Source organism: Coregonus clupeaformis, chromosome 24 (assembly GCF_020615455.1).
Source record: "Coregonus clupeaformis isolate EN_2021a chromosome 24, ASM2061545v1, whole genome shotgun sequence".
NCBI classification, from domain to species: domain Eukaryota; kingdom Metazoa; phylum Chordata; class Actinopteri; order Salmoniformes; family Salmonidae; genus Coregonus; species Coregonus clupeaformis.
Genome location: NC_059215.1, coordinates 49,720,489 through 49,743,715, shown reverse-complemented (window position 1 = coordinate 49,743,715; position 23,227 = coordinate 49,720,489). Strand labels below are relative to the sequence as shown.

General features: G+C 49.2%; 1 protein-coding gene across 2 annotated transcripts in view; it reads right to left on the bottom strand.

Moving 5' to 3' along the window:
- Positions 1 to 23,227, bottom strand: part of LOC121537348 (copine-5-like) — a 199,091-nt gene that overhangs the window by 82,476 nt on the left and 93,388 nt on the right. For both annotated transcript variants that reach the window (XM_041845000.2, XM_041845001.2), the window contains one exon: positions 5,051 to 5,114. In XM_041845000.2, coding sequence (XP_041700934.1) covers positions 5,051 to 5,114 — 64 coding nt within the window. The remainder of the gene's footprint in view (positions 1 to 5,050; positions 5,115 to 23,227) is intronic.

Sequence of the window (23,227 nt, the reverse complement as noted above, 5' to 3'; positions counted from 1 at the left end):
GTATGTACTTACGGTCACTGTGGGGACGACGTCATCGATGCACTTGTTGATGAAGCCAGTGACTGATGTGGTGTACTCCTCAATGCTATCTGAAGAATCCTGGAACATATTCCAGTCTGTGCTAGCAAAACAGTCCTGTAGCTTAGCATCTGCGTCATTTGACCACTTTTTTATTGACGAGTCACTGGTGCTTCCTGCTTTAGTTTTTGCTTATAAGCAGGAATAAGGAGGATAGAGTAATGGTCAGATTTGCCAAATGGAGGGCGAGGGAGAGCTTTGTCTGCATCTGTGTATGGAGTAAAGGTGGTCTAGAGTTTTTTTTCCTCTGGTTGCACATTTAACATGCTGATAGAAATTAGGTAGAACGGATTTAAGTTTCCCTGCATTAAAGTCCCCGGCCACTATGAGCGCTGCCTCTGGATGAGCGTTTTCCTGTTTGCTTATGGCCTTATACAGCTCATTGAGTGGAATCTTAGTGCCAGAATCGGTTTGTGGTGGTAGATAGACAGCTACAAAAAATATAGATTAAAACTCTCTTGGTAAATAGTGTGGTCTACAGTTTATTATGAGATACTCTACCTCAGGCGAGCAAAACCTTGAGACTTCCTTAGTATTAGATTTTGTGCACCAGCTGTTGTTTACAAATATATACAGACCGCCACCCCTTGTCTTACCGGAGTCAGCCGTTCTATCCTGCTGATGTAGCGTATAGCCCGCTAGCTGTATGTTATCCATGTCGTCGTTCAGGCATGACTCGGTGAAACATAAGATATTTCCGTTTTTAATGTCCCGTTGGTAGGATAACCTTAGTCTTAGGTCATCCAATTTGTTTTCAAATGATTGAACATTGGCTAATAGGATTGATGGAAGAGGCAGTTTACTCGCTCGCCGTCGGATCCTTACAAGGCACCCCGACCTACCTCAACGATATCTCCGTCTCTTTCTCATGCGAATTACGGGGATTTGGGCCTTGTCGGGTGTCTGTAGAATATCCTCGCGTCCGACTCGTTGAAGAAAAATCTTCGTCCAATATGAGGTGAGTAATCGCTGTCCTGATATCCAGAAGCTCTTTTTGGTCATAAGAGACGGTGGCAGAAACATTATGTACAGAATAAATTACAAATAACGTGAAAAAAAACACATAATAGTACAATTGGTTAGAGGGCTGTAAAACGGCAGCCATTTTCTCCACACCCCTCTCTCTCTCTCTCTCTCTCTCTCTCTCTCTCCCTGCACTCTCTCCCCCCTTCACTCTCTCCATCTCCCCCCTCCTCCCTCTCTGTCAACAAACTTTATTTAGTCCCTGATGTTGTGTTTCAGAATCCCCATCCATCTCAGGTTTGACTTCAACACACCAAGTGGTGTAATAATGTCACTCCTGGAGAAACTCCTCAGCTGCCTCACTCAATTTGTTGCTCACCGGTGGCCTGTGATGTGGTAAACAAAATCCAGACGGATAGACGTGATACCGAACCACCAGGCAGCTTTAAACTTGTTAGAATTCACAACCCTGGGAGTTCCTTTGACAATAGGATTCCCACAGACATTCTATTCTTCGACTATAATATGTATTTTTTCTTACACTTTAAACACTTTTACAGGGGTATTTCTTTTTCATAGTTCAAGTCTATGTACTCAATGTAGGTTAGGTATCAGTCGTGCCTGCTTTTCCAGACCATTGTGTCTCTTATCGACTCTGAAACAGTGGGGAGATGATCTCTTGTGAGTGAAGATAATTATAATTTGCATTTATATTAGAAACCTGCTGTATAAGTGGTGCTTTGTGGTGATGAGGCTAACTCTTCATCATCATAGATCTAATGTACCTGGTGACTCACACAGACCCCTGAAGGACTGGGGAAAACACACACACACACACACACACACACACACACACACACACACACACACACACTGAAGTACTCTAGCACACTGTTGGACCACAACACATCAGTCACAGAGGGGAATGTGTCGGACTATTTGATTATTTTATGGAGATGATGATTATCTTAACCTGATAATGTAAGCCAGAACATTACGTCTAGATTTCGAGCTGTGTGTGTACTAGCCCATCTGTACTGTCAGTCATGAAACATGTGAACGTGGTTGAAGGACATGGGTTATTTGCGCTTGAGGCTGTCTTGTTAATATTAATGGTTCAAACATAATCTTTTTAGCGATTATGTATGAAGAACAGCGTGCTCGGAGACACCTAGAAAGTGCTCTACCTCTTTAGCTAGCGACTGCCTACATGTTCAGGGAGATAGATTGGGGCAGTACATCATGCATTGGCTTTTGAAAACTGTATGTCTGTAAACCTAATGTATTTTGCATTCTTCTATTCGTAATTTACTCTGAGAACACTTTATGACAAATGCTAAAATGGTTATGTATTCCTTGCTCCTCTCTTCCCTCTCTTCCCCCTCTTCCTCCTCTTGCCCCTCTTCCCTCTCTTCCCCATCTTCCCCCTCTTCCCCCTCTCCCCCTTACTCCTCTCTTCCCCCTCTTCCCTCTCTTCCCTCTCTTCCCCCTCCTCTCCCTCTTCCCCCTCTTCCCTCTCTCCCTCTCTCCCCCTCTTCCCCCTCTACCCCTCTCCCCCTTGCTCCTCTCTTCCCCCTCTCCCCCTTGCTCCTCTCTTCCCCCTCTCTCCCCCTCTTCCCTCTCTTCCCCCTCTCCCCCTTGCTCCTCTCTTCCCCCTCTCCCCCTTGCTCCTCTCTTCCCCTCTCTCCCCCCTCTTCCCTCTCTTCCCCTCTTCCCCTTGCTCCTCTCTTCCCCCTCTCCTCCTTGCTCCTCTCTTCCCCTCTCTCCCCCTTGCTCCTCTCTTCCCCCTCTCTCCCCCTCTTCCCTCTCTTCCCCCTCTCCCCCTTGCTCCTCTCTTCCCCCTCTCCTCCTTGCTCCTCTCTTCCCCCCTCTCTCCCCTCTTCCCTCTCTTCCCCCTCTCCCCCTTGCTCCTCTCTTCCCCCCTCTCCCCTTGCTCCTCTCTTCCCCCTCTCCCCCTTGCTCCTCTCTTCCCCCTCTCTCCCCATCTTCCCCCTCTTCCCTCTCTTCCCCCCTCCTCTCCCTCTTCCCCCTCTTCCCTCTCTCCCTCTCTCCCCCTCTTCCCCCTCTACCCCTCTCCCCTTGCTCCTCTCTTCCCCTCTCCCCCTTGCTCCTCTCTTCCCCCTCTCTCCCCCTCTTCCCTCTCTTCCCCCTCTCCCCCTTGCTCCTCTCTTCCCCCTCTCCCCTTGCTCCTCTCTTCCCCCTCTCTCCCCCTCTTCCCTCTCTTCCCCCTCTCCCCCTTGCTCCTCTCTTCCCCCTCTCCTCCTTGCTCCTCTCTTCCCCCCTCTCCCCCTTGCTCCTCTCTTCCCCCTCTCTCCCCCTCTTCCCTCTCTTCCCCCCTCTCCCCCTTGCTCCTCTCTTCCCCCCTCTCCTCCTTGCTCCTCTCTTCCCCCTCTCTCCCCCTCTTCCCTCTCTTCCCCCTCTCCCCCTTGCTCCTCTCTTCCCCCTCTCCCCCTTGCTCCTCTCTTCCCCCTCTCTCCCCCTCTTCCCTCTCTTCCCCCTCTCCCCCTTGCTCCTCTCTTCCCCCTCTCCTCCTTGCTCCTCTCTTCCCCCTCTCCCCCTCTTCCCTCTCTTCCCCCTCTCCCCCTTGCTCCTCTCTTCCCCCTCTCCCCCTTGCTCCTCTCTTCCCCCTCTCCTCCTTGCTCCCATCTTCCCCCTCTTCCCCCTCTCCCCCTTGCTCCTCTCTTCCCCCCTCTCTCCCCCTCTTCCCTCTCTTCCCCCTCTCCCCCTTGCTCCTCTCTTCCCCCTCTCCTCCTTGCTCCTCTCTTCCCCCTCTCCCCCTTGCTCCTCTCTTCCCCCTCTCTCCCCCTCTTCCCTCTCTTCCCCCTCTCCCCCTTGCTCCTCTCTTCCCCCTCTCCTCCTTGCTCCTCTCTTCCCCCTCTCTCCCCCTCTTCCCCCTCTTCCCCCTCTCCCCCTTGCTCCTCTAGCAGGGCTGTAATGCTGTAATGTTCTTTTTTACTGGCCTCATTTAGAGCCACAGAGAGAAAGCCAATGAGAATCATTAATGGCCACAGCAGCATTATTAACGGACACAGCAGCATTATTAATGGACACAGCAGCATTAATAATGGACACAGCAGCATTAATAATGGACACAGCAGCATAATTAACGGATACAGCAGCATTATTAATGGACACAGCAGCATTATTAATGGACACAGCAGCATTATTAATGGACACAGCAGCATTATTAATGGACACAGCAGCATTATTAATGGACACAGCAGCATTAATAATGGACACAGCAGCATTATTAATGGACACAGCAGCATTATTAATGGACACAGCAGCATTAATAATGGACACAGCAGCATTAATAACGGCATATTACTTGTTAGATATTACTGCACTGTCGTGCTCGTTTCTGTACGATGTGCTACCTTTTGTGTAGCATTTCTGACAGTTCTAAAACTGGACCAAAGCACTTGGGTCGCGCAGCAACAGCGCTAGTAGCTAGCTAACACCAGTCGGATGAGAGGCAAGATACAAGCAAAGCTACAAGCAAAGGAAGATTTGAGAAGGTTTGAATCGTAAGCAACCTGCATACACATTGTTTGAAGTACAATAGACCAATATAGCTACTGTAGTAGGTCAAAGCTGTGTGCTGGAAAACCTTGGTAGAGCATGGGTGGAGTAGTCATTCTGGTGCTCCTGTGAATTTCCTTTCTTTTTCGGCTTCAGACCAATGCCTACTTCTCATTTAAAACATAGTTATTTTTTATTTTTTTTATGCAGTATATGGGTCTGACATTCACAGTACATATGGATACAATCTTCCTATGGCTCAAACTATCACTAATAGACTCTGGTTATTCTCTATGGCTTAGCTAGCACATTTAGTAGAGGTTTATGATCTTATGTCTTGACAATGAATTGATCTTCTCCAATATTGAACACTGAGTCATTTTAAAAGCATTATGTTGTACACTATTTGCATGGTGTTGATTGACTGTACAAGAAAAGGCAAAAGGAATTAAATGAAAAAGGTGACAGTTAAATATTCTGTACTTACTCTGCAGTTCCCCAGCTCCTCGACTGAAAGGATGATGGTGCCACATTTCTTCCCAGGGATGCCACTACAAAACAAGACGGAGAAACAGAGATAAAAGCTCTGTCATGTGCTCATTACATGTAGTGTTGACATGACCATGCATTATAATGGGACTTCCACCTTTCGTCTTTTCTCTGTGAATCCTCCATATTCAGGAACCAAACTGCACTGAGGAGGACGGTCTCTAAAAACTCCCCCAAAGTGCGTCCCAATCTGTCTTGCTGTTTTCTTTCACGAACATACAGTAGAATTAGTTCCCAGTCTACAGTGTATTCTCCTGGACCCAGCTGAGAACAGAGATCCACAGACCTTTGGGTGTTCACTAACCAAACCACTAACTCCTGCTCTGACCGCTTATCAAGACATATGATAGCACAGGGGCAGACACACACACTCACACACACACACACACACACACACACACACACACACACACACACACACACACACACACCAGGCAACTCATTCAGGAACTCCACAAACAAACACTGTTTACCTCTCCTCTATCTCCCCAATGGCCTGCCAATCTAATAGCTCAGACAGGCCAATGACAGCAGGGCTCAGGAGTGTTCAGTAAATGCTATTTCAACTGGATCTGGTATGGAGGGACAAAATTAGTTTTCCAATCCCATCCAATCACCTAGGCTCTCAGCTTTCACTGTGGCCAGATGGGTTCAATGGGCTGAACAAGTTCCAAACCACCAACACTGTTAGCCACAGAGAGGAGGAGGAGGAGAAGGACAGAGTATCAACTATCGTCCCAAATGGCACCCTATTCACTATGTAGTGCACTACTTTTGACTTTCGACCAGAGCCCCATGGGCCCTTTATAGGGAATAGGGTGCCATTTGGGATGCAGACAGTGCATCTCTTGTCTGCTTCTGACAAAGCTGTCATCCTCCCAGACAGACAGAGAAGGAAATTACATGTGGGTCGTAGTGGGCCCCTGGCAGGACACATACACACACACACACACACACACACACACACACACACACACACACACACTGGAGGGAGGCCTATGATTAGAAGGTCAAGCTTGTAGCAGAACTCCCGTCCAGCTGTGACAGTTGATCTGATCTGAGTGACGGCTCTGTCTGATGGTATGTTCTGTAGCCAGACCTGGGTTCAAGTAGTATTTGTTTCCTTTCAAATAGTTTAGCTGTGCTTGAATGAGCTTTGCATGGAACCAATGGAATAGTCCCAAAAGCGTAAAACCCTGCACATCTGGCACTCCAGAATCAAACCTAGGATAAGTGAAGTCAGATGATTAAATAGAAGAAGGCCATGAACACAGCCATTTACAGTGAGGGGAAAAAAGTATTTGATCCCCTGCTGATTTTGTACGTTTGCCCACTGACAAAGACATGATTTGTCACGGTTCAGACAGACGACCAGAGGACCACAATTGCGTCACACCAGAAAGTTTATTAAACTTAAGGGAAAAGGGAAGTAGGGAGTGAATGAAGGCTCCAGGGGTAACAGGGATCCCGTCCAATGCGCTGGGTCTGTGCCCCCCCCAGTGGCAGCGATGCGTCCTATGAAGCCGGTGGTGGGTGGTCCAGAAGTCCTGGGGGGGGGGAGACACAGACACAACAGGGCGGAATGAAACCAGGCAGCAGTACAGTTCAAGGGAAATCCAAAATACGTAGTAGCAAGGCAGAAGGCTGGTCAGAGTTACCGGGATTGAAGAGTAGTCAGGAGTCGTAATGGCAGAAGCAGGCCTGGATCTCCTGAGGCAGAAGAGTATCCAAAAAACAGGCAGGTCCGGGGTCACAAAACCAGGGTGAGCCAGAAGCGCGAGCAAACAGGTTCGGGTGTGAGCTTTGCAGACGATCTGACACCGGAGAGCTGAAAGACAGGGCCTTAAATACTGGGAGAGGTTAGTGGGTAATGCAGCGCAGCTGGCAGAGTAATTAGAGCCGAGCAGAGCAGGGACAGGTGGAGCTAGTTAGGCTGAGTAGAGAGAGGGAGGTGAGCAGAGTGGAAGCAAATTAAGGTGGTAACCCGGTGGAGTGAGAGGGCTCATGACAGAACCCCCAAGGGACGGCCCCAGAAGTCCCAAGAGCAACACCACGCCGGGGCGGAGGAGGGAGCCGGAGGAGGGCTAGAACTCCTCCGAACGGTCCAGTGAACGTCCTCATCCTCGGAGGAAGCCGGAGGGCCGTGGTCGGGGAGATGGGACAGGTCCCGAGACAGGATCAGGCACAGGACAGGAAGCCGAGCGGGCCGGACGGTTAGGGACCCCTCTGGGGCGGCCCCTACGGATTGCAGGTTGATCAGGATGCCGTTGGTGGAAAGCGGTGATGAGAGTCCTATCCACAATCCGACTAGCTGGCACCCAGGTCCTTTCCTCAGGTCCATAGCCCTCCCAGTCAATGAGGTACTGGAGACCCCTACCCCTCCGTCTGGACCGAAGCAGGCGGCGGACGGTGTAAACCAGACCACCATCGGCTGAGCCGTGGAGGAGGAGGACCAGGCGCAGCAGGGACCAGCGGACTCTCATGGATGGGCTTAATCTTAGACACATGGAAAGTGGGGTGCACCCTCAGGGAATTAGGCAGTTGGAGCCGGACAGCAGTTGGGCTAATCACTCTTATGATAGGGAATGGGCCAATGAACCGAGGTGCCAGCTTCTGCGACTCCACCCTGAGTGGCAGGTTCTTCGATGACAACCACACCCTTTGACCAACATGGTAGGTGGGAGCAGGAATTCTCCGACGGTTGGCCCCGGTAGTGTAGCTGGCAACGGACCTGAGGAGTGTGGCTCGGGCTTGTGACCAGGTGCGGCGACATCGACGGGCAAAAGCAAGTGCCGATGGGCAAGTAACCTCCTCCTCCTGGCTGGCAAATAGAGGAGGCTGGTATCCATAAACACATTGGAAAGGGGACATACCGATGGCAGAGCAGGTCAGAGAATTGTGTGCGTACTCCACCCATGTCAATTGCTGCGACCAGGAGTGGGGGTTGCGTGAAGTCATGCATCGCAGTGCCTTCTCGAGCTCCTGATTAGCCCGCTCTGACTGCCCATTGGATTGGGGATGGAATCCGGAAGTCAGACTGACTGTGGCTCCCAGCAGGTGACAGAACTCCTTCCAAAAGCGGAGGAGAATTGTGGACCACGGTCAGAAACAACATCCCTTGGCAGTCCGTGGATCCGGAAGACGTGTTCCAGGACCACCTGGGCGGTCTCCTTGGCGGTTGGGAGCTTGGGGAGGGGAATGAAGTGTGCCATCTTGCTGAAACGGTCAACGATGGTGAGAATGACGGTCATGCCACTTGAAGGGGGGCAGCCCCGTGACAAAGTCAAGGGCGATGTGAGACCAGGGACGTCTGGGCACAGGCAGGGGCTGCAGCAATCCGGCTGGGGGCTGGCAGGACGACTTGTGTTGGTTGCAGATGGGGCAGGCTTGGACGAATTCCCGTACATCCTTCCTCAGAGAGGGCCACCAGAACCTCTGGGCGAGCAGGTTGTAAGTGCGGGTGGAGCCAGGGTGACAAGCTAGGCGGGAGTCATGTCCCCACTGAATGACCTGGGACCTCAGGTCTTCGGGGACAAAAAGGCGGTCAGCTGGGCAAGTGCTGGGACCTGGCTGGTTACGGAGAGCCTCCAGCACCTGTTCCTCAACAGCCCAGGTCAGAGCTGCAACGATGCAGGGACTTGGCAGAATCGACACAGGGTCCTTGGAGGGGGTGTCATCCTTCTGGAATTGACGGGAGAGGGCGTCTGGCTTGGTGTTGCGTGATCCAGGCCGGTATGACAGAGTGAAATTAAACCTGGTGAAGAACAGGGCCCAGCGGGACTGCCTGGAGTTCAACCGTTTGGCCGTGCGGATGTACTCCAAGTTCTTATGATCGGTCCAAACGAGAAATGGAATGGTGGACCCCTCCAGCCAGTGACGCCACTCCTCCAAGGCAAGTTTCACAGCCAGCAGCTCACGGTTCCCTATGTCGTAATTGCACTCAGAGGGGGACAACCGACGTGAGAAAAAGGCACAGGGATGGAGCTTCCTATCCTCCGCAGCCCACTGAGAAATCACAGCACCAACTCCCACATCCGAGGCGTCCACCTCCACAATGAATTGCCGGTCCACATCAGGCATCTGGAGGATGGGAGCGGAGGTGAACCTCACCTTGAGGGTACTGAAGGCTTTGTCGGCTGCTGGGGTCCAGGTGAAGGGTTGCTTGGTGCTGGTTAGAGCAGTGAGAGGGGCAGCAACGGTACTGTAGTTCCGGATAAACTTCCTATAGAAGTTAGCAAACCCCAGAAACTGTTGCAGCTTCTTTCTGTTCTCCGGAACTGGCCATGAAGTGACTGCTGATACTTTGGCAGGATCCATTTGGATACTTCCTTCTGCCACTATGTACCCCAGGAAGGCCACTGTCTTGACGTGAAACTCACATTTCTCTGCCTTGGCGTAGAGGGAATTCTCCAGAAGACGATGAAGGACTTGCTGGACATGGCGGGTGTGTTCAGACAGGTTTCTGGAGTAAATTAAGATGTCATCCAGGTAAACGAAGACAAACTTGTTTAACATGTCCCGCAGTACATCATTCACTAGAGCCTGGAACACAGCAGGAGCATTGGTGAGGCCAAAAGGCATAACCAGATACTCGTAGTGGCCTGTTGGTGTATTGAATGCGGTTTTCCATTCATCTCCCTCCCGGATCCGCACTAGGTGGTAAGCGTTTCTGAGATCCAACTTGGTAAAAACAGTGGCTCCCTGGAGCAACTCAAAAGCAGAGGTGAGCAGAGGCAGAGGGTAACGGTTTTCACTGTGATGTCGTTGAGTCCCCTGTAGTCGATGCAGGGCGAAGAGATCCGTCCTTCTTCCCCACAAAGAAGAAGCCAGCACCAGCAGGAGATGAAGATGAACGGATTAATCCTGCGGACAGAGAGCCATTGATGTAGTCCTCCATGGACTTTCTTTCAGGAGCAGACAACGAATAAAGACGACCCCCTTGGAGGAGCTGTTCCAGGGAGGAGGTCGATGGCACAGTCGTACGGTCGGTGAGGGGGCAGAGATGTGGCTCTTGCTTTGTTAAACACCTCTCTGAGACCATGGTAGCATTCTGGGACATTGGAGAGGTCAGGAGCGGAGTTAGTAGGTACTGGCCGAGGGGGTAGTGCGGCAGCAAGCAGGCAGGTTCGGTGGCAGTCCTCTCCCCACTCCCTGATCACCCCGGTCACCCAGTCGAGCTGAGGGTTGTGCCGGGCGGAGCCATGGGTAACCCAGGATGAGGGGTTGGCCTGGAGAGGGGAGCAGGTGAAACTGGATAGTTTCTTGATGGTTTCCGGACAGACCCATCGAGACCGGGGCCGTGACATGAGTGACCGATCCGAGTAAGTGTCCGTCCAGTGCCCGGGCAGGAATAGGAGGTGTCAAACGGAGGTTCTCCAGTCCCAGTTGGCGTGCCAGCTTGATGTCCATTATGTTGGCTTCGGGCGCCAGAATCCACCAGAGCAGCCAGGGTGTGAGTTGAGTCAGAGAGGCGGAGGTGAACTTGCAGCAGGGGTTTGCGGTCGGAGGACTGGATGGTCATTGAACTCAACCGGACTCCCCCTACGCCCGGTGAGCTTCGGCCCTTTAAAGGGCAGGTTACCACACGATGTCCATCACCTCCACAATAGAGGCAGAGGTTTGAGGTGAAGCGGCGCTGGCGCTCTGCAGGAGTGAGGAGGCTCGCCCAATCTCCATAGGCTCAGACTGATCAAGCTGACCTGGGTGAGTGGCAGTAGATGACAGGAGCCCAGTCGGATCTCTCCGAATGCCGGTAGTAGGTGGACCTTGGCGCCCCCCTCTCACGACTACGGGTCTGTATCCTTCTGTCGATCCTGACAGTCAGTGCGATGGCTTCATCAAGAGTGGAAGGCAGTTCATGGGAGACCAACTCGTCCTTGATATAGTCAGCCAAACTATGGAAGAACGCGTCCACCAACGATGGTGTGTTCCAAGAACTTCGTCTAGCCAGGGTTCGGAAGTCGATGGAATGGTCTGCGACTGTACGTCTGCCTTGTCGAATACTGAACAGTTCACGAGACGCCTCTGCGGTGGGTGAATCCAGGTCAAACACCTTCAGCATCTCCTCAGCAAACAGGTCGAAGGTTGCACATGCGGGGGGTTTGACGTTCGAACTCTGCTGTTCCCCAGAGTCGAGCTCGGCCCGTCAGGTGAGTGATGGCATACCCAACTTTAGCCCCCTCCGTGGCGAAGGTCCTTGGCTGCAAGGAGAACTGAAGTCGGCAGCTAGTCAGGAATGGCCGGACCTGGGTTGAATCGCCGTTGAACCGCTCGGGGTTTCCAATCTTGGGTTCCGGAGCAGCGGCTGCAATGACCGGGGCAGGTAACTCGGGGGCTGGGCTGGTGGGCAGACTGGCTGGGGTAAGGTTGGTGAGGAGTTGAATGATCATGGCGAGTTGTTGTTGCTGCTGCTGGAACTGCTGCTCATGCTCATCGGTTTCCATGTCGGGGAAAGTGTGCGCTGAGTCCATAATGGTCAGATCGTACTGTCACGGTTCAGACAGACGACCAGAGGACCACAATTGCGTCACACCAGAAAGTTTATTAAACTTAAGGGAAAAGGGAAGTAGGGAGTGAATGAAGGCTCCAGGGGTAACAGGGATCCCGTCCAATGCGCTGGGTCTGTGCCCCCCAGTGGCAGCGATGCGTCCTATGAAGCCGGTGGTGGGTGGTCCAGAAGTCCTGGGGGGAGACACAGACACAACAGGGCGGAATGAAACCAGGCAGCAGTACAGTTCAAGGGAAATCCAAAATACGTAGTAGCAAGGCAGAAGGCTGGTCAGAGTTACCGGGATTGAAGAGTAGTCAGGAGTCGTAATGGCAGAAGCAGGCCTGGATCTCCTGAGGCAGAAGAGTATCCAAAAACAGGCAGGTCCGGGGTCACAAAACCAGGGTGAGCCAGAAGCGCGAGCAAACAGGTTCCGGGTGTGAGCTTTGCAGACGATCTGACACCGGAGAGCTGAAAGACAGGGCCTTAAATACTGGGAGAGGTTAGTGGGTAATGCAGCGCAGCTGGCAGAGTAATTAGAGCCGAGCAGAGCAGGGACAGGTGGAGCTAGTTAGGCTGAGTAGAGAGAGGGAGGTGAGCAGAGTGGAAGCAAATTAAGGTGGTAACCCGGTGGAGTGAGAGGGCTCATGACATGATTAGTCTATAATTTTAATGGTAGGTTTATTTGAACAGTGAGAGACAGAATAACAACAACAAAAATCCAGAAAAACGCATGTCAAAAATGTTATAAATTGATTGCATTTTAACGAGGGAAATAAGTATTTGACCCCTCTGCAAAACATGACTTAGTACTTAGGGCAAAATCCTTGTTGGCAATCACAGAGGTCAGACGTTTCTTGTAGTTGGCCACCAGGTTTGCACACATCTCAGGAGGGATTTTGTCCCACTCCTCTTTGCAGATCTTCTCCAAGTCATTAAGGTTTCGAGGCTGACGTTTGGCAAATTGAACCTTCAGCTCCCTCCACAGATTTTCTATGGGATTAAGGTCTGGAGACTGGCTAGGCCACTCCAGGACCTTAATGTGCTTCTTCTTGAGCCACTCCTTTGTTGCCTTGGCCGTGTGTTTTGGGTCATTGTCATGCCGGAATACCCATCCACGACCCATTTTCAATGCCCTGGCTGAGGGAAGGAGGTTCTCACCCAAGATTTGACGGTACATGGCGCCGTCCATCGTCCCTTTGATGCGGTGAAGTTGTCCTGTCCCCTTAGCAGAAAAACACCCCCAAAGCATAATGTTTCCACCTCCATGTTTGATGGTGGGGATGGCGTTCTTAGGGTCATAGGCAGCATTCCTCCTCCTCCAAACATGGCGAGTTGAATTGATGCCAAATAGCTCGGTTTTGGTCTAATCTGACCACAACACTTTCACCCAGTTCTCCTCTGAATCATTCAGATGTTCATTGGCAAACTTCAGACGGGCCTGTATATGTGCTTTCTTGAGCAGGGGGACCTTGCGGACGCTGCAGGATTTCAGTCCTTCACGGCGTAGTGTGTTACCAATTGTTTTCTTGGTGACTATGGTCCCAGCTGCCTTGAAATCATTGACAAGATCCTCCCGTGTAGTTCTGGGCTGATTCCTCACCGTTCTCATGATCATTGCAACTCCACGAGGTGAGATCTTGCATGGAGCCCCAGGCCGAGGGAGATTGACAGTTATTTTGTGTTTCTTCCATTTGCGAATAATCGCACCAACTGTTGTCACCTTCTCACCAAGCTGCTTGGCGATGGTCTTGTAGCCCATTCCAGCCTTGTGTAGGTCTACAATCTTGTCCCTGACATCCTTGGAGAGCTCTTTGGTCTTGGTCATGGTGGAGAGTTTGGAATCTGATTGATTGATTGCTTCTGTGGACAGGTGTCTTTTATACAGGTAACGAGCTGAGATTAGGAGCACACTCTTAAAGGGAGTGCGCCTAATCTCAGCTTGTTACCTGTATAAAAGACACCTGGGAGCCAGAAATCTTTCTGATTGAGAGGGGGTCAAATACTTATTTCCCTCATTAAAATGCAAATCAATTTATAACATTTTTGACATGCGTTTTTCTGGATTTTGTTGTTGTTATTCTGTCTCTCACTGTTCAAATAAAACTACCATTAAAATTATAGACTGATCATTTCTTTGTCAGTGGGCAAACGTACAAAATCAGCAGGGGATCAAATACTTTTTTCCCTCACTGTACATAAATGGAGGGAGCACAACTTCTCCTTCTCTTATCTGTCTGCACAGTAGTGTAAGAAACTACACCTAGTGAATAATTGAAATGTTTGGCTGGAGGCCTCAGTCCATTAACCTTCACTGTTCTCATTTTTCTCTGAACTTCTAGGATCATATAGACGGATCCTATAGACATAGATGCATGTACAATGCACACAGCTTCTAGAACTCCCCCTATCACGACTAGTTGTACTTACTCTACTCTTCCTTAGCAAAGCATCAGACCTGTCAGACTAACAGCATTCAAGCTTTATCCACACTAGGACCTGTTTACTAGGGAGCTTTATCCACACTTTGGCCAGGTTTACTAGGGAGCTTTATCCACACTGGGACCGGGTTACTAGGGAGCTTTATCCACACTGGGCCAGGTTTACTAGAGAGATTTATCCACACTGGGCCAGGTTTACTAAGGAGCTTTATCCACACTGGGCCAGGTTTACTAGGGAGATCTATCCACACTGGGCCAGGTTTACTAAGGAGCTTTATCCACACTGGGCCAGGTTTACTAGGGAGATCTATCCACACTGGGCCAGGTTTACTAAGGAGCTTTATCCACACTGGGCCAGGTTTACTAGGGAGATCTATCCACACTGGGCCAGGTTTACTAAGGAGCTTTATCCACACTGGGCCAGGTTTACTAGGGAGCTTTATCCACACTAGTTTACTAGGGAACTTAATCCACACTGGGACTGGTTTACTAGGGAGCTTTATCCACACTAGTTTACTAGGGAACTTAATCCACACTGGGACTGGTTTACTAGGGAGCTTTATCCACACTAGTTTACTAGGGAGCTTTATCCACACTGGGACTGGTTTACTAGGGGGCTTTATCCACACTGAGACCGGGTTACTAGGGAGCTTTATCCACACTGGGATAAAACAAAGTGAAATGGAAAGGCACTACATAAACTTGTCCAATAAGAAGGCAGATTTTCAAAGACAGATTTTCGTTTTCCCTATTGAAAATGACCTGATATGAGCCTCCCTTACCCCCTCCCCGAGGACCCAATCTCAAATTGTAGTCTATTCAAGGTTTAATAAGGCTTCTAGAGTTTGTAATTTCCTATTTAAAATGTCAGACTTGATTTACCATAATGAAAAATACATCAAACCCTACAAAAATGTCCATTAATTATAATCCACAAAAGAATTCATATTTCCTATTGCTGCAGGATTCTGTTTCTGCTGCGAGAAGCAGGGTTCTACTGTATGTAATGTGTGGTGGGAGGGTGGGTGATGGGTACCTAAAACTGAGTGGTTAATTCTAAGAGGTGTTGAGGTATGAGATCACTACCGCATTGAGCCAGGGCAGGGTCGGGAAGGGTATGTGTGTATGTGCGTGAGTGGGTGCATGCATGTGTGTGTGTGTGTGTGTGATGGTGGGGGAGTGGTGAAATACCTAAAGAAGCTGTGGTCTTTCAATCAAGACATAATACATTATTGAACACATTCATTATTTCCTTAATGATGGCTAGAGCTGAGTTAGAGGCTCTATGACTGCTGACTAGGTACATAGTAAAGTACATGCAATCTCTCTCTCTCTCTCTTTCTCTTTCAATTCAATTCAAAGGGGCTTTATTGGCATGGGAAACATATGTTTATATTGCCAAAGCAAGTGAAATAAACAATAAACAAAAGTGAGAAGAAACAAATGAAACAACATCAACCTCCCTCCCTCCCTCCCTCCCTCCCTCCCTCCCTCCCTCTTTCTCCCTCCCTCCCTCCCTCCCTCCCTCGCTATTATTCATTAATCACATTGGGAAGAATATTTGTATTTATTAAGGATCCCCATTAGTTCCTGCCAAGGCAGCAGCTACTCTTCCTGGGGTCCAGTAAAAATTAAGGCAGTTATATACACATTTTTAAACATTACAATACATTTCACAACACATTAAGTGTATGCCTTCAGGCCACTACTCTACTACCACATACCTACAACACAAAATCCATGTGTATGTGTGTGTATAGTGCATATGTTATCATCCTCACTAAGTGCAAGGATGTCGGGAGAGGTCGTGTTTTTCTCTAGCTGGAGGTAAGCAGGAGGTAAGCTTCTCATATGGTGTTGAGTAAAGCTTAACCATGTTTTAGATCGTAGGTAGGTAGTTAGCTGTAGTTAGGTATTGTATTTATTATAGGTTAGTATTGTTGTTATTGTAGGTTTCCGTAGGTAATTGTAGGTTAGTATCGAAGCACGAGGCTAGCTAGCTAGCGGGTTGCTACTGGTATCGATTAGCAACGCTGGAGAGCTGTTTCCAAATGTTAATGTAGTCCTAGCCAACGTAGGTAGGTAGTTAGCTGTAGTTAGGTATTGTATTTATTATAGGTTAGTATTGTTGTTATTGTAGGTTTCCGTAGGTAATTGTAGGTTAGTATCAAAGCACGAGGCTAGCTAGCTAGCGGGTAGCTACTGGTATCGATTAGCAACGCTGGAGAGCTGTTTCCAAATGTTAATGTAGTCCTAGCCAACGTTTAATTTTTGCTGCGTTATGCGTTATGAAAGGAACTAGACACGGACTTGAATTATCTGTTTAGTGTGCTAACACACTCTTGGCAGTTTGTCGTAACCAAGTATTGATGCTAAATTGTGTGTTAATGGATGCTAGCTTGCAGGTTAGCTACGGCGTCATAGCTAAGCATCGTGGGTTGTTGTGGGTAGTTACTGTGTCCTGGCAGTGCCGGCTGTAGCACGAAGCGAGCTACCTAGCCGTTTTTCGAACTGAGTTAGAGTCAACACAATAGCCATTGTGTGCCGGGTGTAGCACGAAGCTAGCCAGCTAGCCGTTCTTCAAACAAAGTCAACACAGTGGCCATTGCTAGCTGGATTAGCTACTACCAGCTTAACTGTACGGTAGTAGCTAAATACAATATACTTGTCCTAGCTAGCCAATGTCTAATCATTGCTGTGTCATGAAAGGAACTTGACACAGACACGAATGATCTGTTTAGTGTGTTATCACACTATTGGTGGTTTGTTGTGACCAAGTGTTGGTGCTATACGGTGTGTTATTGTTACTGGATGCTAGCTTGCTAGTTAGCTATGGTGTCATAGTTGAATAAAGTGGGTTGAGTCTATTCCTTTAAACATTGAACCGCTGTGGTTCACAACAATTCTGATTTCTAAAGGTGGAAGTTGGGAGAGTTTTTGTTCGGGTGGTTCAGTGAAATAATTTTAGTTTCTGAGGTAGAAGTTTTGGTGAGGGAGGTCCTGCTCTCTCCGCTCCCAGATGCTCAGCTCATTTCATTCTGATCTCCTCTGCATTTTTGTAGCCATTTGCTACAGCCTGTCAACTATGCCTCTGCCTATCCCTGTTCTCTCCTCTCTGCACAGGCTACACAAACGCACCACACCGCGTGGCTGCTGCCTCTCTAACCTGGTGGTCCCTGCACGCACCACCCACGTGGAGTTCCAGGTCGCAGGCAGCCTCTGGAACTGCCGTTCTGCTGCCAACAAAGCTGACTTCATCCCAGCCTATGCCAACCTCCAGTCCCTCGACTTCCTGGCGCTGACGGAAACATGGATCACCACTGAAAACACTGCTACTCCTACTGCTCTCTCCTCGTCTGACCATGTGTTCTCACATACCCCGAGAGCATCTGGTCAGAGGGGTGGTGGTACAGGAATCCTCATCTCTCCCAAGTGGACATTCTCAATTTTTCCCCTAACCCATCTGTCTATCTCCTCATTTGAATTCCATGCTGTCACAGTCACTAGCCCATTTAAGCTTAATATCCTTGTCATCTATCGCCCTCCAGGTTCCCTTGGAGAGTTCATCAATGAGCTTGACGCCTTGATAAGTTCCTTCCCTGAGGATGGCTCACCCCTCACAGTTTTGGGGGATTTCAACCTCCCTATGTCCACATTTGACTCATTTCTCTCTGCCTCCTTCTTTCCACTCCTCTCCTCTTTTGACCTCACCCTCTCACCGTCCCCCCTACTCACAAGGCAGGCAATACGCTTGACCTCATCTTCACTAGATGCTGCTCCTCTACTAATCTCACTGCAACTCCCCTCCAAGTCTCTGACCACTACTTTGTTTCCTTTTCTCTCTCGCTCTCCTCCCACACTACTCACTCTGCCCCTACACAGATGGTAATGCGCCGCCGCAACCTTCGCTCTCTCTCTCCCACTACTCTCTCCTCTTCCATCCTATCATCTCTTCCCTCTGCTCAATCCTTCTCCCTCCAATCTCCTGATTCTGCCTCCTCAACCCTCCTCTCCTCCCTTTCTGCATCCTTTGACTCTCTGTGTCCCCTATCCTCCCGGCCGGCTCGGCCCTCCCCTCCAGCTCCGTGGCTTGATGACTCATTGCGAGCTCACAGAACAGAGCTCCGGGCAGCGGAGCGGAAATGGAAGAAAACTAAACTCCCTGCCGACCTGGCTTCTTTTCACTCCCTCCTCTCTACATTTTCTTCATCTGTTTCTGCTGCTAAGGCCACCTTCTACCACTCTAAATTCCAAGCATCTGCCTCTAACCCTAGGAAGCTCTTTGCCACATTTTCCTCCCTCCTGAATCCTCCCCCCCCTCCTCTCTCTGTGGATGACTTCGTCAACCACTTTGAAAAGAAGGTTGACGACATCCGATCCTCGTTTGTTAAGTCTAATGACACTGTTGGTCCTGCTCACACTGCCCTACCCTATGCTCTGACTTCTTTCTCCCCTCTCTCTCCAGATAAAATCCTGCGACTTGTGACTGCAGGCCGCCCAACAACCTGCCCGCTTGACCCCATCCCCTCCTCTCTTCTCCAGACCATCTCCGGTGACCTTCTCCCCTACCTCACCTCGCTGATCAACTCATCCTTGACCGCTGGTCATGTCCCTTCCATCTTCAAGAGAGCGAGAGTTGCTCCCCTTCTCAAAAAACCAACACTCGACCCCACTGATGTCAACAACTACAGACCAGTATCCCTTCTTTCTTTTCTTTCCAAAACTATTGAGCGTGCCGTCTTTAGCCAACTCTCTTGCTATCTCTCTCAGAATGACCTTCTTGATCCAAACCAATCAGGTTTCAGGACTGGTCATTCAACTGAGACTGCTCTTCTCTGTGTCACGGAGACTCTCCGCACTGCTAAAGCTAACTCTCTCTCCTCTGCTCTTGTCCTTCTAGACCTGTCTGCTGCCTTTGATACTGTGAACCATCAGATCCTCCTCTCCACCCTCTCCGAGCTGGGCATCTCCGGCGCGGCTCACTCCTGGATTGCGTCCTACCTGACCGGTCGCTCCTACCAAGTGGCGTGGCGAGAAGCTGTCTCCGCACCACGCGCTCTCACCACTGGTGTCCCCCAGGGCTCAGTTCTAGGCCCTCTCCTTTTCTCCCTATACACCAAGTCACTTGGCTCTGTCATATCCTCACATGGCCTTTCATATCATTGCTACGCTGACGATACACAACTAATCTTCTCCTTTCCCCCTTCTGATAACCAGGTGGCGAATCGCATCTCTGCATGTCTGGCAGACATATCAGTATGGATGACGGATCACCACCTCAAGCTGAACCCTGGCAAGACGGAGCTGCTCTTCCTCCCGGGGAAGGACTGCCCGTTCCATGATCTCGCCATCACGGTTGACAACTCCGCCGTGTCCTCCTCCCAGAGTGCGAAGAGCCTAGGCGTGACCCTGGACAACACCCTGTCGTTCTCCGCCAACATCAAGGCGGTGACCCGCTCCTGCAGGTTCATGCTCTACAACATTCGGAGAGTACGACCCTGCCTTACACAAGAAGCGGCACAGGTCCTAATCCAGGCACTTGTCATCTCCCGTCTGGACTACTGCAACTCGCTGTTGGCTGGCCTCCCTGCCTGTGCCATTAAACCCCTACAACTCATCCAGAATGCCGCAGCCTGTCTGGTGTTCAACCTTCCCAAGTTCTCTCACGTCACCCCCCTCCTCCGCACACTCCACTGGCTTCCAGTTGAAGCTCGCATCCGCTACAAGACCATGGTGCTTGCCTATGGAGCAGTGAGGGGAACGGCACCTCTGTACCTTCAGGCTCTGATCAGTCCCTACACCCAAACGAGGGCATTGCGTTCATCCACCTCTGGCCTGCTGGCTCCCCTTCCTCTGTGGAAGCATAGCTCCCCCTCAGCCCAGTCAAAACTGTTCGCTGCTCTGGCACCCCAATGGTGGAACAAGCTCCCTCACGACGCCAGGACAGCGGAGTCACTCACCACCTTCCGGAGACATTTGAAACCCCACCTCTTTAAGGAATACCTGGGATAGGATAAAGTAATCCTTCTAACCCCCCCCCCAAATTGTAAAGTGGTTATCCCACTGGCTATAGGGTGAACGTACCAATTTGTGAGTCGCTCTGGCTAAGAGCGTCTGCTAAATGACGTTAATGTGCCCTTGAGCAAGGCACTTGACCCTAATTGCTCCTGTAAGTCGCTCTGGTTAAGAGCGTCTGCTAAATGACTAAAATGTAATGTAAAAATATGTACAGTGGGGAGAACAAGTATTTGATACACTGCCGATTTTGCAGGTTTTCCTACTTACAAAGCATATAGAGGTCTGTAATTTTTATCATAGGTACACTTCAACTGTGAGAGACGGAATCTAAAACAAAAATCCAGAAAATCACATTGTATGATTTTTAAGAAAATTAATTTGAATTTTATTGCATGACATAAGTATTTGATACATCAGAAAAGCTGAATGTAATATTTGGTACAGAAACCTTTGTTTGCAATTACAGAGATCATACGTTTCCTGTAGGTCTTGACCAGGTTTGCACACACTGCAGCAGGGATTTTGGCCCACTCCTCCATACAGACCTTCTCCAGATCCTTCAGGTTTCGGGGCTGTCGCTGGGCAATACGGACTTTCAGCTCCCTCCGAAGATTTTCTATTGGGTTCAGGTCTGGAGACTGGCTAGGCCACTCCAGGAACTTGAGGTTTTTGGCCAAGATCTCGCGATACATGGCCCCATCCATCCTCCCCTCAATATGGTGCAGTCGTCCTGTCCCCTTTGCAGAAAAGCATCCCCAAAGAAGGATGTTTCCACCTCCATGCTTCACGGTTGGGATGGTGTTCTTGGGGTTGTACTCATCCTTCTTCTTCCTCCAAACACGGCGAGTGGAGTTTAGACCAAAAAGGTCTATTTTTGTCTCATCAGACCACATTACCTTCTCCCATTCCTCCTCTGGATCATCCAGATGGTCATTGGCAAACTTCAGACGGGCCTGGACATGCGCTGGCTTGAGCAGGGGGACCTTGCGTGCGCTGCAGGATTTTAATCCATGACGGAGTGTGTTACTAATGGTTTTCTTTGAGACTGTGGTCCCAGCTCTCTTCAGGTCATTGACCAGGTCCTGCCATGTAGTTCTGGGCTGATCCCTCACCTTCCTCATGATCATTGATGCCCCACGAGGTGAGATCTTGCACGGAGCCCCAGACCGAGAGTGATTGACCGTCATCTTGAACATCTTCCATTTTTCTAATAATTGTGCCAACAGTTGTTGCCTTGTCACCAAGCTGCTTGCCTATTGTCCTGTAGCCCATCCCAGCCTTGTGCAGGTCTACAATTGTATCCCTGATGTCCTTACACAGCTCTCTGGTCTTGGCCATTGTGGAGAGGTTGGAGTCTGTTTGATTGATTCTCCCCACTGTATGTGTGTGTGTATGCATGTGTCTGTGCCTGTGTGTGTTTTCTCCCTTCACAGTCCCCGCTGTTCCATAAGGTGTTTTTTTTATTTTGTTCTGTAATCAAATTTTACTGCCTGAATGAGCTACTTGATGTGGAATAAGAGTTCCATGTAGTCATGGCTCTATGTAGTACTGTGCGCCTCCCATAGTCTGTTCTGGACTAGGGGACTGTGAAGAGACCTCTGGTGGTATGTCTTGTGGGGTATGCATGGGGGTCTGAGCTGTGTGCTAGTAGGTTAAACAGACGGCTTGGTGCATTCAAAATGTCAATACTTCTCACAAATACAAGTGGTGATGAAGTCAATCGCTCCTCTACTTTGAGCCAGGAGAGATTTACATGCATATTATTAATGTTAGCTCTCTGTGTACATTTAAGGGCCAGCCGTGCTGCCCTGTTCTGGGACAATTGTAATTTTCCTAAGTCCCTCTTTGTGGCACCTGACCACACGACTGAACAGTAGTCCAGGTGCGACAAAACTAGGGCCTGTAGGACCTGCCTTGTTGATAGCGTTGTTAAGAAGGCAGAGCAACGCTTTATTTTGGACAAACATCTCCCCATCTTAGCTACTGTTGCATTAATATGTTTTGACCATGACAGTTTACAATCCAGGGTTACTCCAAGCAGTTTAATCTCCTCAACTTGCTCAATTTCCACATTACTCATTACAAGATGTAGATGAGGTTTAGGGTTTAGTGAATGATTTGTTCCAAATGCAATGCTTTTAGTTCATGAAATATGTAGTACTAACTTATTTATTGCCACCCATTCTGAAACTGACTGCAGCTCTTTGTTAAGTGTTGCAGTGATTTCACTTGCTGTGGTAGCTGGTGTGTACAGTGTTGAGTCATCACCATACATAGACATACAGGCTTTACTCAGAGCCAGTCGCAGGTCATTAGTAAAGATTGAAAAAAGGAAGGGGCCTAAACAGCTGCCCTGGGGAATGCATGACTCTACCTGGATTATGTTGGAGAGGCTTCCATTAAATGTGTTCTGTTAGACAAATAACTCTCGATCCACAATATAGCAGGGGATGTAAAGTCTAACAAAACAGCCCCCACAATCTTTTTATAATCAATTTCTCTCAGCCAATCATCAGTCATTTGTGTAAGTGTAGTACACGTTGAATGCCCTTCCCTATACGTGTGCTGAAAATAGCATTGTATCTGGCCAACAGTTTACTAAGGGTTGGTAACAGGCTGATTGGTCGGCTGTTTGAGCCAGTAAAGGGTGCTTTGCTATTCTTGGGTAGCGGAATTACTTTTTGTTCCCTCCAGGGCACACACTTTCCTGTAGGCTTAGATTGAAGAGATGGCAAATAGAAATGGCAATATTGTCCGCTATCATCCTCAGTAATTTTCATCAAGCCACGGGGATTTAACAGTTTTTACAATCATTTTCTTAATGGGTGCAAGCTTATTGGTAACTGGAATATGCAATTTCATAAATGTGTTAAGTGCATTGTCTGGTTGCTCCTCAACTTGCTCAATTTCCACATTACTCATTACAAGATGTAGATGAGGTTTAGGGTTTAGTGAATGATTTGTTCCAAATGCAATGCTTTTAGTTCATGAAATATTTAGTACTAACTTATTTCTTGCCACCCATTCTGAAACTGACTGCAGCTCTTTGTTAAGTGTTGCAGTGATTTCACTTGCTGTGGTAGCTGGTGTGTACAGTGTTGAGTCATCACCATACATATACATACAGGCTTTACTCAGAGCCAGTGGCAGGTCATTAGTAAAGATTGAA